General features: G+C 33.8%; 4 protein-coding genes across 5 annotated transcripts; 2 read left to right on the top strand and 2 right to left on the bottom strand.

The window, feature by feature from the left end:
* Nucleotides 1-1,431: 1,431 nt before the first annotated feature.
* LOAG_06926 (reduced folate carrier) lies at nt 1,432-5,149 on the top strand (the record flags this gene model as incomplete). Its single annotated transcript, XM_020447286.1, has 9 exons — nt 1,432-1,655; nt 1,768-1,886; nt 2,377-2,508; nt 2,744-2,955; nt 3,089-3,246; nt 3,483-3,576; nt 3,860-4,052; nt 4,614-4,755; nt 5,018-5,149. The coding sequence occupies exons 1-9, from the start codon at nt 1,527-1,529 to the stop codon at nt 5,147-5,149; spliced, it is 1,311 nt and encodes a 436-aa protein (XP_020302470.1). The 5' UTR covers nt 1,432-1,526.
* Nucleotides 4,761-8,658, bottom strand: LOAG_06925. Of its 2 annotated transcripts, XM_020447285.1 has the most exons (9): nt 8,459-8,658; nt 7,968-8,105; nt 7,487-7,582; nt 7,088-7,241; nt 6,720-6,802; nt 6,303-6,481; nt 5,911-6,040; nt 5,596-5,645; nt 4,761-4,854 (listed from the first exon to the last, which is right to left on the bottom strand). In XM_020447285.1, the coding sequence occupies exons 1-8, from the start codon at nt 8,639-8,641 to the stop codon at nt 5,604-5,606; spliced, it is 1,005 nt and encodes a 334-aa protein (XP_020307081.1). In that variant the 5' UTR covers nt 8,642-8,658; the 3' UTR covers nt 4,761-4,854; nt 5,596-5,603. The 2 variants fall into 2 exon arrangements, with proteins under 2 accessions (XP_020307081.1, XP_003142507.1); XM_003142459.2 differs by lacking the exon at nt 4,761-4,854 and having other exon boundaries at nt 5,473-5,645.
* Nucleotides 8,659-9,471: 813 nt separating this feature from the next.
* Nucleotides 9,472-11,702, top strand: LOAG_06924 (CK1/WORM6 protein kinase; the record flags this gene model as incomplete). Its single annotated transcript, XM_003142458.1, has 7 exons — nt 9,472-9,546; nt 9,700-9,810; nt 9,924-10,043; nt 10,267-10,493; nt 10,774-10,951; nt 11,158-11,371; nt 11,530-11,702. 7 exons carry the CDS (start codon nt 9,472-9,474, stop codon nt 11,700-11,702), a joined length of 1,098 nt encoding a protein of 365 aa, XP_003142506.1.
* Nucleotides 11,703-13,838: 2,136 nt separating this feature from the next.
* On the bottom strand, nt 13,839-15,916 carry LOAG_06923 (hypothetical protein; the record flags this gene model as incomplete). Its single annotated transcript, XM_003142457.2, has 5 exons — nt 13,839-14,053; nt 14,382-14,595; nt 14,865-14,999; nt 15,317-15,520; nt 15,761-15,916. 5 exons carry the CDS (start codon nt 15,914-15,916, stop codon nt 13,839-13,841), a joined length of 924 nt encoding a protein of 307 aa, XP_003142505.2.
* Between the last annotated feature and the right edge of the window lie 237 nt (nt 15,917-16,153).

The raw sequence follows: 16,153 nt of genomic DNA, 5'->3' as shown, positions 1-16,153 counted from the left end.
CCTTATCGATTAATTCTAATTTATATTTCACAATTTCACTTCAAACCATATTCAGCTATAATGGAACCCACAAAGTTAACCATTTTCAATATTCTCAAGAGTACTCGAATTCTAGAATTTATTTCTGCTTCATAAACTGTAAGTATTGTATTCAACAATTAAATTTCATTGGTGGTCGATGGTTCTATCAAAGATCTGTATTCGGAATCGTTGTTTTTTTAGATGGAGAAGGATTCGATGTTAATCAGAATGAAGATGAATGGAATCTGTGAATAAAAAGAATAATTATTCTGTGAAGATGATATGTTGTACAAACAATTCATTGGCAATCTTCAACTGTTTAATTATCAATCTATTGAGGAAATCCTCCTTCTTACTCCATTTCTATTGCCAACACTTCCTCCAAAGCACATTAAATTAGTTAATTATTTTCCGAGAAGCTATCATTTTCATAATTGAATAGCAAAGTGTTGCTGATAAAAAAAATATCAAAATACAAGGAATGATTGTATGCTTTCATGAAGTTGAAGGATTATTTCTGTTTCTATAATATTTGTTTGATTCGATCGGTATAGAATGTTTGATGAATGCTGAAAGAGTGACGATAAAAGAAGAGATGATATGACAAACGGAAATGACAGGAATGTAAAACATCTTCGAGAACTGTTAAAAAATTATTCCATTATAGTATCATTGTAGGAACCTGTAAGATAAGATAAAATTTACGAAGACTAAAATATAGTAGCAGATGAGTGGAACAAAAGCATCTCTTTCTCACTGTAAGTGCTACATAAACTAATATCATACTTCATTGTTTATTTTTCGCTTAATGAATTATTTACCAATTACTATGTAATTTATTCTTTTGCCATTATTAAGCAAATAATTAATTAATGCAAAATAAGTTAACTATAAAAATTATCCTGAAATGGTGATATTGTCTGAATGCATTTATTTAATTCTTATATGATCTGATCAGTTTGATTATTTGAATGCTGTTTTGGTGTTATCATTTTCATTTCCCTTATCAGTCTTCTCTCCCTCACGTTTTACCAGAAAATATGTTTGTTGTTCAGATATTCAATTGTTCATAAAAAAAGTCATTAAATATGAAACAAAGGGAACGTTTCCAGTTAATGTTGTTATTCCATCTATATACCTCGTCTTACTGAGATTTTTATTTCAGGAAATTTTTTCAGGAAAGTTATCAAGAAGGAAATAGGTGGAAGAAATTCATCATATAACCTTGTGTGGTGTGGCAGTTGTATCATTCATTACCTGTTTCTTTCATTCTACTCGTGACATGAAATAATCTATCGACTGGTTTTCAAAACATCACTTTGGTGGCAGTATTGTGATAGAGGGACGAATTTGTTGTTTCTGCACTTTAAACTGAAAGACAGTTTTAGCCAATTTTTGTTAATTTGAGTTTGTACGCAGAATTTCAAACTGCAACTATTCAATTTAACTTAATTGCGTTATTTACTCACAAAACCTTCAGAATAAACTGGCAGATTAGTGAAAGAATGTGGCATTTCCTGACGGCGCTCATTTGTTTTTATGGTTTTATTAAAGAATTTAAAATTGGCGAGCCGTATATTTATTTATATCAAAGTGAAGCATTGAACTTAACACGCGAACAACTTACAAATGAGGTTCGTATCATTCCATTTCATCGGTAATATCTAAATATCAGTGATTTTACCATCAATTATTGGCTGAAAAACTTTTACAACGCTTCATTATTGTTAGTGCATCCAATTTCAGATTTACCCATTTGCTGCTTACAGTTACCTATTATCATTGATACCAATACTTTTGCTTACCGATCTAACGCTTTATAAACCGACGATGTTATTAGAAATCGTCGGACAAACCATTTACCGGTTTGTTTCATTCATCTTTTTCTTGAACCCAGGAATCCAAAATCAAATATCCCTGTATATTTGCATATATACGTTCGTGTGCATCTAAATGTGTTTCTTCTTTTGTTTTTCGAGGTTACCGGCATCTTCTGGAATCTCTCAAGTAGATAATTTTAATAAAAGGAGAAAAAATACAAAAAATAAAAAGGAAAGTTAATGAAAGGAAACTTTTGAATTTCAGCCCAATTCAAGTTTGACACCGACTTTCGACTACCACTCTTCCATCAAACTTCCCTCATTTTCCTAATGAGCGTGTAATCCAAGTTTTAGTGAACTCTCTTTTTCGTGCGTAAATAGATGAATTGTTTGCCTAAAAACCTGCGTGTTTATACAGACATCGTGGGATACATCATTTAAATTTCATTAAAAGCAGTTTCTTCCCTCTGGTTTTACCGGATCACTTATTTTAATTTTCGGATTTTACTTGAAAGTCACTGAGAAATGTTTTGAGAGGTATACTGGTGTTCTTCCCGGAGGTTTGGGCGCAAAAACTAGGAATTATGGTTTTTGGAACAGCATCTGCTTCCGAAATAGCCTTCTTCTCCTACATTTACTCAAAATCGGAAAAGGACCAGTATCAAAAGTAATTATCATGACTATTTATAAATAATGAACAATTTGTACTAAATTATAGTCAATGAATGTAGTTGGACCTTTGCTAATGAAAGAAAGAATACTTCTAAATCATGTTCTTCCGTTTTATTTATGACTCCAAGTGGTCATTTTAATTTTTGAGGCACAAGTATCAGTTATTGATTTTTCTTGAAGAATTCAATATTTCGATAAAATTTTTTTCGATTACATTCATATGATCATAGATTAACAAGCTATTCGAAAGCAGCAGTGATGTCTGGACGCATGATAAGTTATCTGTTAGCTCAGACAATCATCCTCACAGGGATTGGAAGCTATCGATTTTTGCAATGTGTAGGTTTTGGAGTCCCATGTTTCGTTGTCATTCTTGCTGCATTTCTACCGAGTGTAAAATGGAAGCAAGTGGTTATCAGACTTTCTGACTCGAACAGCAAAGGTAGTCATTTCAAATCCAGATGACACAAACTCAATTTCCAACATTTCCAACAGGTTGAACTCTGTTCTCATATTCTCTTGTTTTTCTTACATCTTTTTGACAAAATGCTTTATAATAATCAACATTCTTTTAGAGACAGTTGTCGAACAACCTGATTTACCACAGACGTATGGTGCATATGTACATTATCATTTATGCCTAATGCGTCACAGTATAACTTGCATCTATCGGATCGGTGCTATCCGAAAGTGGTCCATGTGGTGGGCACTAACAACATGCATGTCACTTCAGGTATTCGTAGAATATACCTATCACAGATGTTCCAGAGAGTGATTCACCAAATCACTTCCTCATTCCATATTCATACTAATATGTAGTCCACACCAATGACGCCAGATGTTTTTTGGAGATGTCACTGAATTACGCATTCATTTTTTCCTTAAATGGTGTTTGCTTCTCGAGAAACATTGCATGAATGAAATATTCCCAAGTCAGCGTGCAATTCATAACATTAGCGCAAAATGAAGGTTGCTCAGTATGCTCAAGCACTTTGGGGTGAAGTACAATATGGTGCCACGAATTCAGTGAATGGTTTCGCGGAAGCTACCTATACCGCTACAGGTAGGTTCAGATTTTTGAATTTCAGTTGCCAGGTCAAACCAAATCAAATCATAAAGGAAACCATAAAAAACATGCATGACAGGAGAGAGCTTCTGACAATCACGGAGGGTGGCTGGATAAAGGTAATTTTTATCCAGAGTAGGCAACTTCCAAACGTTAACAATTTTTATGTTTGTCTTTCTAAAGTGTCTGGAAAGATTAATCAGTTTAGAATTAAGCGATGACATATTCTGTAGCATCATATGCTTACCACAGGTAGAATGATCCTGATTATAACTTTCAGCCGCAATATCGATTTTAATATTGGGCCTAGCTAAAATAAATTGGGATAAATGGGGTGAAATGACGTTGGCTATGATTTCCTTGATTGATACGTTGATATTAATTATATATTCAAGAGCACAATCCATATGGATTATGTATGCTTGCTATATTAGCTATCGAAGCTTGTATCAAGTGATGATTACCATTGCTCAGTGAGTCAACTAATTTAGTTTTAAAATCTGAAAGAACTACTTTCTACAACTTTTTCAAAAAGATCTAAATTCGTCCCTAGCACAGCCAAGTTACTCGATTAGAAAAAATCATGTTTAATTTCAATTTAGCTCGGAAATTTGGCACATCCAAAAATAATTTTTGCTTTTAATTTATGAACTCATGCTAATTTCCCGCAATTAGTAAGAGAAACATGGAATACTTATTGCTGATATAAAATTCTGGTAGTTGCAAACCACTGCAGAAGTTATAAAGGCGCAACAGTTAGCACAACTCATGGACTATGGCTTCCTTATGCGCTGATAAGATTTGGAAATGCAGTAAGGCGTCATCTGTTTCAAAAAATAATATCAGGGTTTACATTTCCTCATAAAAACAAGACCCTCAAATATGAAGTAAATTCTTAGGGAACAGATATACCTAATTCCATTGCTAAGGCAGCTATGAAATCATATACAATTTACAATTTTTGTAAATTTTTTAAAAATTGGATGTCATATGTAATAGTTTCTCGCCGATATCTTTTCTTATTCTATTTGCAGGTGGAATTTGGCAAGGAAAATGATCGGTGAATCATATGGTTTAGTATTCGGTTTGAATTCATTCATTGCTCTGCTGCTCCAAACACTACTCACCATCACCGTACCTGATCAACATGGACTAAACATGCCAGTCAGAAAACAGGTACACTATTTTTATGCATTCGTGATGGTTGGTGAATTTGAAAAACCAACTTTCGCGGAAAACATGAAAGAAGTTTGATTTTGGCACTATTCTGACCTCCTGAAAATGATTTACATTGTGACTCAATCGAAAATTAAGTTTGCTTAACTATTTTTTGCTAATTTAAATTGACTTTTGAAACCGCAACAGTTTCTAGTTTAGAAATTATACTTGCAATAACAACTGATTGAGCAGTACATTCTGTAAAAAGTTCGAATTGCAGTTCCTGGTATACGCTGGCTGTCATGCGTTCATCGGAGCAGTTTTCCTAATCTCACTATGCTATTCACTTATCAGATGCTGCAGGTCAAAGGTATCAGTTCAAACTGAACAACCTACGACATACATCCAATAGCAGCGTGGATGAGATGCTGCATAAGTTGTATGTTAATGAGAGTTAATAACTATAACATTATAAGCGGGCAGTAAGTCTTGACAAAAAAGAGGATCGCTTCCAAAAGAAAGGAAACAATCCCATCTCTAGGGTGGTGCAGTGCGAAAAACTACCTCATTGAAAATGACACAAACCTCATATACTTATAAAATGGTACTGCAAAAACGATTTCAAATGATCCTACTGCTCAGCTTATTATAACCTCGTTGGATGCAATTCCAACACATATAGTTCAAACCTAATCATTCAATGAACCATCTTATCAACTAGCCATTCAACGTTCACAGTACATAATACAGTGCATACTGACTTCCGAAAAAAAAATATATATGAATAAAAAGCAGGAATCATTTCGTTCACAAATTTATTTATTTGAAAACATAACAGCAGCTAAATTGAAGAATTACCAAATCTATCACAAGAAGAATCGCCTTCGACTGGATTCCATTTCATGCCTCTGCAAAATAAATCATATGAAGGGAATAAAACATTTTTGTCTTCTTTTGACTTGATTTGAAACGACGTGATTCAATTTAATCGGCACCCTTACTTTATCGTAATTCGAATCAAATATAAGTAAGGAAATCATCCGCTAACACGAAACGAATTATGAAGTATAGCAACTTAATACTGAATATTTGATTGACTAATTACATAATGAAGTAAATCTTATAAATGAAGTGACACACAAATCTTTCGAGATTAAATAAGCCGAAAGCAACCTTTAAGACCCACTCATATTCACCATATCGAGTATCAAATGTTCCCTTTTGCAGCCATTTTAGCCGTAATGTGAAACGAGGTCCGAGTTCGAGTAATGCCGCCTTTTCACCTTCTTTTTTGAATTCGTACCTGTTCATATCGGTGTTAATAATTTTGATAGGTGTATTAAAAAAAGTACCAAGTCGATTTCAAGTTTTAAAATGAAAAGATACTGCGAAAATGACTGGGAGCAAGATGCTCAGGAAAAAACATTTTGAATGCTTCGCACGCAAAACATCCTGAGCAGAACTTAAATAAGTTTTGCAAACTCCAAGAACTGAAGAGAGCACTGGAATGATTTCGAAACAGCTAAGAATTAAATTCGCAACCTAACATAACAGTGACACAAAACCTGTGATGTCTAAAAAATATGTAGTCGCGCTGGTTGTGAAAAGTAACCACTCGTCGCCCAGTATACATGGCTTTTTGTGGAAAGAGACATGCGAACATTCGCGCAATCGTATGCCCAAGTCGAGTGTTGAAATTGTTTAATACCAATTCTGGATAATGTATGGTGGATTCGCCTTTTTTCTGTAATGTTAAAGTTATCTTAGTCATTAAGTCCTTCGAACGGAACATGTCTTTTTTGCCGAATCTTTTATTGATTAAAATTAAAAGAGTGAAAAAGGGATGAAATTTTTAAACCTTAAAAATTTAAAAACCAAGACGATAAAATTTACAGTAATTACCTTATTGCTTAATTTGGATATTAGTAAAATCAAGAAACGAATAAAACCATCAAGAATCTGTCTAATCCATAAACTCTCACCTTAAGATTCTTCGTAAAGGTTAAACTATTAATTTTGAAAAATGCAGTTGGACCATCTGGTAAATGACAGAGAACAATACCGTCTGAAAATGATGACAAATATAGTTGAATTTTGAAAAAAGTCAAATTAAAGAAAAAATAATCGTCATGGAGTTTGAAAAGTGACTAACAAGATTATGTCAAGGTAAAAATGAAAGCCCTCGGAATTTAGAACGGTGAAAAAAGTTTGAGCACCATAATTAAACTAGTATGTTTGTATATTAACTGTTTCATTTATCAAATGTCAGTACACCAAGACTTTGGCGTTTTTTAACAGTTATGCGAAGGAATTACAAAGTTACTTAACAAAGAGGAAAAATGAAAATTACTTGGTATCTTCCGATCTTCGTGCACTACAATCAAATCCGTATATTCCTTGGATTTTGCTTGCTTTACCACTCTTTTCAAAGGAATTCCTTTACGAGTAAATATATCAGAATTCGGAATGCATTTTTGCAATTCGTAGCAGAATTTGAATGTATTCTTAAAAGGTAAAAACTAACTAATGCATTCTTAAAAGGTAAAAAAATCGAATAAATATATATGAAGCTGTTTATGGCAATGAAATTCAAGATAAAACCTTCGGAGCTTCTAGGTAGTGTAGTACGATATATTATGGAACAACATTCAGTAGAAGTAAATAGTATATAATGTAGCTCTGTGCAAGCTAAATGAAATGCTTCTCTTTATGTGGACAGCAAATTTTGAAAATTATTGTAAGGACTAACCACTTTAGCATAAGGCGAGGTTGTTATTAGAATCTTCGGTAATATTCCGTTGCTAAAATACGCGTTCATCTCATCATTTGCTTCATCGTGCTGAACCTGAAAGAAAAAAAAGAATAAGTAAATTGACAACGACATATATATATATATATATATATATATAAGTTAAAGTGTCAAAACTTTCTGCTCATGAGACCCCATGAAAGGTGTTGGTATATATATGTATATACATATATGTATATATATGTATATATGTACATATATACATAGTGTTTGTTAGTCAATGAAGAGAATTTCAAAAGATCAACCAGATAAAATAGTTGGCATTGGTCAATCTTGCGTTTCAAAAGGTGGTTCTAATAAAATCCACTTAATGATTAAAAAACATAGTATACTTCCTGAAAGAAACAAGCTCTTACGCCAAGTCTTCAGCTCTATTTTGTAGTACTGTAGAAAATTTACATACAAGAAAATGTTAACAAACCTCTTGATCGTCATCTTCTATCATAGTAACATCATGTTCACGAGTACTTTCAATCGTTCGCGGCTGTTCCTTCGGCAGTGCTTTTTCACCAAGTTTTTCGCGTAATTTCAAACGCATCTTTTGTCGTTCACGCTTTGCCTAAATTAAAGGCAGGACTTTCGAAAATATAAAAGAAACATTATCAATTGATACTTAGATAAGCCTTTGTGTCCAGGATAAAATTCTAGTCAACAATGACAAAACTTCATACAATAAACCACATCTTGGTTCCTTTACAAAATTCCGATGAAACCTTCTTGAACCATTCCATCAAATTAAAGCATTTTATAAAAGAAAGTGAGCGCTTCTATCTTTAACTTCTTCATTTCAGTAAGTGTTCACAAATGAGGTCCTGCTAGCGGCACATGCGTTAAAAAATATCTAAATATTCGACAACTAATCATTTATCCCCTCATACAAATTACTAGCTATGTCTTTAAGAAACAGCTTACAGAAGCCTTTTCCAAACGTAATTTTTTGCCTCGTTCATTTCTGGCTGAATTGGGAATTGTCTTATACAAACGGTTCAAATTTTGGCCCACGGATTTGACTGATGATGTAATGGATGCTGTTGATGCTTCACCGATTTCCTGACTGTCTTCCTCCGTCAATGTTTCTTTGCACGGACGCCTCATAGCCTGGAAGTTAGTTAAATCCATTTCTAAACACGAAGTGCTTATGGAATGACGGAGAAAAACGGAAGTTAGGGAAAAGTTGTGGATGTTATACCAGTTGGATTTAAAAGTAAATAAATAAATAACCGGAAAAGAAAATGACGAACAATATGCAGAACAGCTGCGAAGTTCGAGTTTTCCAGAAAACCCCTGTTTGTCACTTATACAAGCCTATTTCCCGATGGCCCGATGGAATTTTCACACAATTTACATAAATCAAAGAATGAAGCTCGCAATAGTTTCCCTTCTCTGTGACTGCAAAGTGACAAACTACACGCACTGCAGCCAACCGCAAAATACCAACTAACCAACTAAAGAAGCAGGCAAACAACCCAGTACTGTCGCTAAAACTAGTCAGGTGAACATGGGGCTCGTTTGATGTTGCGTGTCGCTCAATGAAAATTAACATCCCCGCACTGCTCTATCAAACAAGGGCGGATGTCACATAAGCTTTTACATGCGAATTTCAATGCTGAAGGTATAACTGCTACTTCTTCCATTCATTCTTCCGCATTAAACTTACGCCTGAATATATGCAGAGAACATTCGAATTTGCGTTCTATTCAAATTTTTCTTGCTAATATAAAATAAAATATTCGAAGGGATTCATCCATTAATATTCTTAGTTCTTTGAAAATGTCCACACGTAGTGTCCACGACGAATTTCATTTGTAAAAGCCACGAGTTCTTAGAATTCGACTTGGTATGCGTTGCCTTCTGGAAGTGAGCTTTCGGAGATATCAGCCATCTGATCATTTTTTTGAATTTTAACGCCCGTCTTCTTCCAGAAAATGGCCGACAAAAAACTCAGTGAAAAATTGCCACAACCTGGTGAATTCATTATCACTAAGAAAGCAGAATATGAGGTGACAGCTGAAGTCTGCCTTATGCAAATATGGGACATTTCGAAATTGTCACCATCTGATAAATTGATCCGCAGCCACATTCGGCACATTAACAGAATTAATCTCTTTTCATTTTTAATTTTGGGAAGGAATTAAATTAGTTTGCTGGTTCAGTCAATCAAATTGTTGGGCAAAGGTGGCTTTGGAGCAGTATATGAAGTAAAACGCGTCTCAGATTCTGCTGCTTTTGCAATGAAATGTGAACTAATGGATGTTAAAAAAAGAGTAATGCTTTCTGATGTGATCCGAACTAGGATGATTTACCAAATAATTGCTTCAAAACTTCTGAGAATTCGGGAATTCACTAAATCCTAAGATGACAAATGAGATTTCCGCAGGTATTATTGATGGACTGTACAGTATTGCGTGGTGCACAGTCACTTGGAAGTAAACATTTTTGCGAGATTATCGATCGTGGAAAGCAACCTGAACGTTTCAGATTTATCATCATGAAACTGGTAGATTTTAGTTGTAAAGATTACCAAGTTTCACAACTCGAGAAGCTCCAATCATGCGGCTGAATTAAAGGAACTTTAATGCAAATATTAAATTTAAACCAATAATCTATCTCCTTAAAACTCGAGAAAGTTTCAAATCCGATTTTTTTTATCCAGGATATTTTGGTCTAAAAACTAAAGTTGTTCCAAAATTGAAGAAATTCTTCACGAATAACACTTCCAGGTCGGTCGAAATTTATGGGATCTAAGGGTGGAACGACCAGAACAACGTTTCACTTTGAATACAGCATTGAAAGCAGCCGAACAGTGTTTGGAATCAATTGAACATTTGCATACGGTTGGATTTTTACACCGAGACATCAAACCGGGCAATTTTGCGATTGGACGACCGGAGGCTAACGAACATCACACCATTTTTATGCTTGATTTTGGGTTATGTCGGCAATTCAGGTGATCTATATTGAAGAAGCTTTTGAAATAAGCGTTATTCTAAGTTTTCAAGATTATCGTTTGTTCTTTTGTCTCCACTTCATGACTATAATTAAGCAGCTATTGGATGATTGTCAGCGCTTGCAAGAAACTATAAGTGTGATTATGCTATCATCGGACATACTCTGTTCAGGAAGTGAACCATCTTGTGTAATTCCAACAGTGTCCCTTTTAATGGGATAGAAAAAAGATAACTTCAAGTCGGTTTCTTCCTATTTTTACCCTTTATCAAATATCACAGCTCTGGAAACAAAGATTTACGGTTGCCTCGCGCTTCCGCCCCTTTTCGTGGTACAACTCGTTATGCATCAATTGCTGCACTACGACAAATGGAACAGTCTCGGAAAGATGATGTCGAATCATGGCTTTACATTACGGTTGAATGGACCGCTGGTTCTTTGCCTTGGAGAAGGCTGAAGGTTCAAGATTTAAATCCTTTCTTTTAAGTGAAATTTTTAAGAAAAGTCACAAGCAGAATGATATACTGCAGAAGAGAACGAAAAGTGAGGAAGCGAAAATTGACAATTTATTGATCGATTGGTGACTGACATGCTCAGAAGTATAACATTAGCGTAGATGATATATTTCAGGTAATACTTGATTATCTTCAAAGTCCCAATTCTAGGGACCTGATAAAGAAGAGGTCCTGCAATGGAAGGAAGAGGTACGTGAAGGTGAAGCAATGGATGATTTTTTTAAACAATGTCCTCGACGCGAATTTTCGACAATAATGAAGTACATCGATTCACTGGAATACGAGAGTATACCAGACTATGATCATATTTATTACTGTATACAACATGCTGCTAAGGTACCATTCTTGTCTCTCTTAACCTTTGGTTCAAATGAATAGAAATAGAAATCGAATCGGCTTGCTTTGAACTATAGTTCGCCATTGAAAGTTTAATGCTTATTTTGAATTTTCTGATATTAGCTTGAATCCCTACTGCTAATTGTTTTGGAAAAAAACAAAATTTAAGAATTTATATCTAAATAGCTGATAAATACTTTCCTGTTCTTTCGGCAAATCACATAGCAGCAGATGATCCGCTTGACTGGGACCCGGAACACAAGTACCATGGACCGATTATAAATCTTAACGAAAGGCAAAGTAAACAAGCAAAAGAGCGACGACGTCTGGTTACAGCAAGAACACAGCGCTCTAGTTGATTTTTTCATCTTGGTTGTGGATTAAGCATGAATTATTGATAAATACTTTTTTAGAATATCCGTTCTTAAGTAAAACCTTTACAAAGGTTTATAACGACTTTAACCTCAAAATGAATTCAAAATTCTACCCGCAATTCCATTCATTCTACTAAATACTAATTTGATTATTGAATTTAGCGAATGTTCTTTGGTTCACAAGAACCAATTTGCCGTTTTTTGTAGAATTTCATTGCAGCACTAAAGATTTACAAATGACTTCCATATTTAGACGGTCTTTTTAACCTTCTTTCAGGCCTTTGGTCTAATTTAGTACTATATCGGATGTATCGAATGATAAGAAACTGACCTTACTTCAAGTTTATGACTTTAACTTCACTGACTTCGGCAATTAGTTTATAGACAACACCTAAATTGCGCTTGTCGTCTAAAAAGAAATGTAAGTTGCAATGACTGGTAGTCGTCTGAAGTTAAAACTTGTCTATCTTCTTTTCCTCGTTTTACTTTTCTAAGATTACGAAGATTTATTCGTAAGAATCTCATAACAGAATGTTTACAAGTTCAAAGAATGAATTAGCATTATTAATGACAATCGACCGAATGAGATCATTAAAAATATTTACAAACTGGCAGATATATAGCACAGTATGATTGCTCAATAAAATTTCAATTTTTTGCCCTATTTCATATCTGCATTGCAAAAGCCAATTTTCTACAGAAACATAAACAAAATTAATTGTTAATCTTAGCACAACCTCACACTACTTTTCTGGATAGATTTGAGGAACAAATTAATGCAGTGAGGGACGGAAACGTAAATTATATATTTTAATCAGTGATAGGTAAAGATTCAGAAAGTCCTTGACCATCACTCAGCCAGAAAATTTTTGCTGACGCTCGGATCATTGAATGAAATAACTGAAGAGCGTAAGAAAGTTCAAATAGGATTATGATGAAAATAATTCCCAAAACAAAGGAAAGCAAATCTCAGTGTCGGAAAGATTCGGTAATTGTTTAAGGTATTTTTGGCTTTAGTTATTTGTTATACAAAATAAGACGCATTGATGTACCATATTAATATTACTTGGCATAATAATACCTGGGAATATTGATTATTTCACCGGAAAACGAAGCTCATTCGTGATACAGATCCCTCATTATGGTACAAAATTTTTACATGTAGTTTGATCAACTTATCTGAACAAGCTGAACTGATAAAACAATTCCGGGTTCCATTGCAATTCAGTAGAAATCACAAGTGTACCATTCCGAAAAGTTGCTGTACAATACATCACTTTATACAATGTACTTGTTGTTCTTGCTAGCGAGCATTGTTGTGTCAGTAATTTCTAAAAAATTACGAGCATTTTGTGTTTACGGTAGAAATCTAAATTTATTGAAAGATTGATGAGGAGAGACAAAAAAAAAGAGAAAATGTCAAATAAAAGATATGAAGGATCAGAGGTCAACTTTTATTAAAATTATTTACCAGATTATAGTCATAAGCTTGCCGAAATTTGTGTAATCAACGATTTGATTTTTTTAATAACAGGCTATTGTAGTATTGGAGTGCCAAGCCTAATTCTTAATTTCGCTGTACATGGATATTACATCGAAATTTTTTTTTCCTTTGTTTACAGTAACAATAAATTACTTAGTAAAGAAGTTGACTCGACAAGTAGGTTGATTTTGGGAAAATCAGATATCAAAAACTAACCTCTAAGAGCTTTTTTCTTAGAGAAATTAATCTTAAAAGGTATTCAGCATAGTTCGGAATCATCTCAACGTACGGTGTTATATTGTTTATCACCAAGTTGACCACTTGCAGCGATGTATTCATAGCCTGTATTGGATCGTACTAAAATGCATCTCATTTTGCTCTTTCTATAGCTATCTATTATAGGTAAGTAATCACTGCAAGATTCTAATGCAACAAATAATCATAGGTCTGAACTTTGAAAAGAAGTTTTTTCTCTCATATCTGAGTAAGATTTGATTAAGAAATTTTGAGCATTGCTTGAAGAGAGCTACAAGCGACAGTTAATTTAGGAAGTCACAGCATTCGTCACATGGTTCGTGACAAAGTAGATCTTAATAACGAAATGGTCAATACGTCTAAATTTGACAGTACATTGTATATTAAAATAATTGATTTATCTGTACTCTTTCGGCAAGATGCTCATTCAGGTATTCGTTGCTGACATGTATCGTTGCAAGCCATTCAAACTCCAATACTTTCACATCCATATCTTCCTGTTTGTAAGTTACAAAACTTGTTAGGTGTAAATCAATCAGTGCAAAACCATTTCGAACTGATGATACTAACGGCGAGCGTATTTTGATGATCATTTGACCTAAATTTATATTTTTGTATTTCACTCCCATTTCCGACACAATAAAGCGCACTGTATCCTCAATAACATAACAAAACCAAATTTTCTAACTCTTAAATTTCAGCTGATAATTTGTAGTTGTCTATTTTAAGTTCTATTACTTAAGTAGTCAAGTGATTGCGTTGCTGAAATATTTTCTTTTTAATCAGTTTCTATTTGTTAATAGATTAATTCTCCCGGGTTAAGAAGTCGGAAAATTATTAACTCCCTGATACAGTCGACTCGAGAACAAAAAATTTAATTTCTGGTGCGGAAACAATATGCAAAACTGAAGTTATAAAGAGCGCACCCGAATCGGGAACATACAATTCTGTATCCTGCAGCAAGTCACCCATACATTTTTCGTCTTCCGAACAATTTAAGCTAAGCATCTTCTGGAATTCTGGATTTGTGTGTAACTGCAATGCCGTATCTCCAAATGTTGCAAGCTGTTTCAGGAATATATTTAGTACCGATTCCGAGATATACAAATAAATCATTTCCATTTTATCGTTCGGTGATTTCTAAAAATTTTTATTAATTATTTTTAATGACGGATGAAAAATAAAAATAAATGGTGTGACTAAATAAATTAATGCGTCAAATTCATCGTCAGACTAGCCGATTTAATCAGTTAAAAACTAAGTGTACCAATGCTGCAAGTTCGATAGAATTTCTAATACTTAATTCTAAGATCGACGGATCAATTAATTGATGACGCTATAGCTATTTTATATAATCAGCTTTCTTTTTCAGAAATTTATGAAGCGGAATGAATTTATGAAGTAAAAACCATAAGATGTCCTTCACTTTCCAATTTTTTGACCGCGGGAGATCCAAGAAGTGGAAAATCGAAATAATCCTCAGTCAGGGAAATATCATTACTTATTGTGGTATCGATGAGAAGATTGGTGATTGTATCATTGATCTAAAAAAGTTTATTAAATTTTTACTAACAATACAAGAGATTTCATAAAGCTGTTCTGAGTAAAGTAATCTTTTTAAATGAAACATAAATATCTCATGTTATTTTTAAATGACGGTAGTAACACCGTCGAAGTAAACCAGGAAGACAATACAACATTTTGGGCCTATGTCGTGATTGTGTGGTATGCCTACCTCAGTGATAAAAATAATGAGTCAAGAATTTTTGATGAAAATAGAAATACTACTAGAATAATATGGATTATGTCTGCCACAGTTTAATCTTCATAGCAAAGGTTTAAAAAAAAATGTATCGTTTACTTTGATTTCGACGACCGGTGAACGTATTAATTTATTTAAACGCTCCTCAAATTTATTTGTAAAAGCTTCCAGAGCTTCACAGATGACAACAGATACGGTTTCATCCAATTCTATTCGTAAACCTTGATCAACCAATTCGTGTAATTTCGGTGTCAACTTAATGTCAATGGATCGGACTTCTGTACCACATATTATATCTTCCAACTAGGAAATTTAAATATATACTGGGTGCAAAAATCTTTCAGATAAAACTGTGACTGCAGTTTAAAAGTGATGCAAAATTTAGTGCTGATGAGTTTCCTTCCGGTTTCGAGCTTAACAAATTATTATTTCAGGACAAGTTTTTGCAAGAAGGGATATTTTGAGTAACAATTATAGATTCAGAAAGTCAAAAAATTCGATTGGTTCTTATTAAGGCCCACATTCTCCTATTGTTTCACTCACCAATAACTTTCCAGCAAATGTTGTAGCAATTTTAAGTTTCAAATTAATCAAGAAGTTGCTCATATTTGCTTCCAAATGTCCCTCACGAATGGTTCGATACACTGCTCGATAAGAACTTGACAGCTGTGCTGAGCCTCCATGCAATATTATTTCCATGGTATTATTGTATTGCACCTAGAAAATTGGTACTAAAAAATTCATAAGACAAAACAACTTCTAGGAAACGGACAGAACAAGATAGAACAATTCAAAAAATCTCATTCTGGACAGTAAAAAACTTTGTTTTCTATTATATGCTACAATAAATATTTTTAACCAATAAATTAAAATATGCAGAAGTAATAGAAGACGTATGAATTTATATTTGTATCACTAACACTTCAAAGACATCAT

This window comes from Loa loa, assembly GCF_000183805.2.
Source record: "Loa loa unplaced genomic scaffold supercont3.16, whole genome shotgun sequence".
In the NCBI taxonomy this organism is placed as follows: Eukaryota; Metazoa; Nematoda; class Chromadorea; order Rhabditida; family Onchocercidae; genus Loa; species Loa loa.
The sequence above is the reverse complement of the archived record's forward strand: the minus strand, read 5'-3'. Positions and strand labels throughout refer to the sequence as shown.

What these genes read in the sequence shown, in the direction of transcription:
- LOAG_06925 (XM_020447285.1), bottom strand. Translation starts at nt 8,641, where the DNA reads ATGAGGCGTCCGTGCAAAGAAACATTGACGGAGGAAGACAGTCAGGAA. An exon ending in TAGAAGATGACGATCAAGAG is followed by an intron (nt 7,583 to 7,967) that starts GTTTGTTAACAT and finishes TTTTTCTTTCAG; the next exon opens with GTTCAGCACGATGAAGCAAA. An exon ending in AATATGAGTGGGTCTTAAAG is followed by an intron (nt 5,646 to 5,910) that starts GTTGCTTTCGGC and finishes TTTATTTTGCAG; the next exon opens with AGGCATGAAATGGAATCCAG.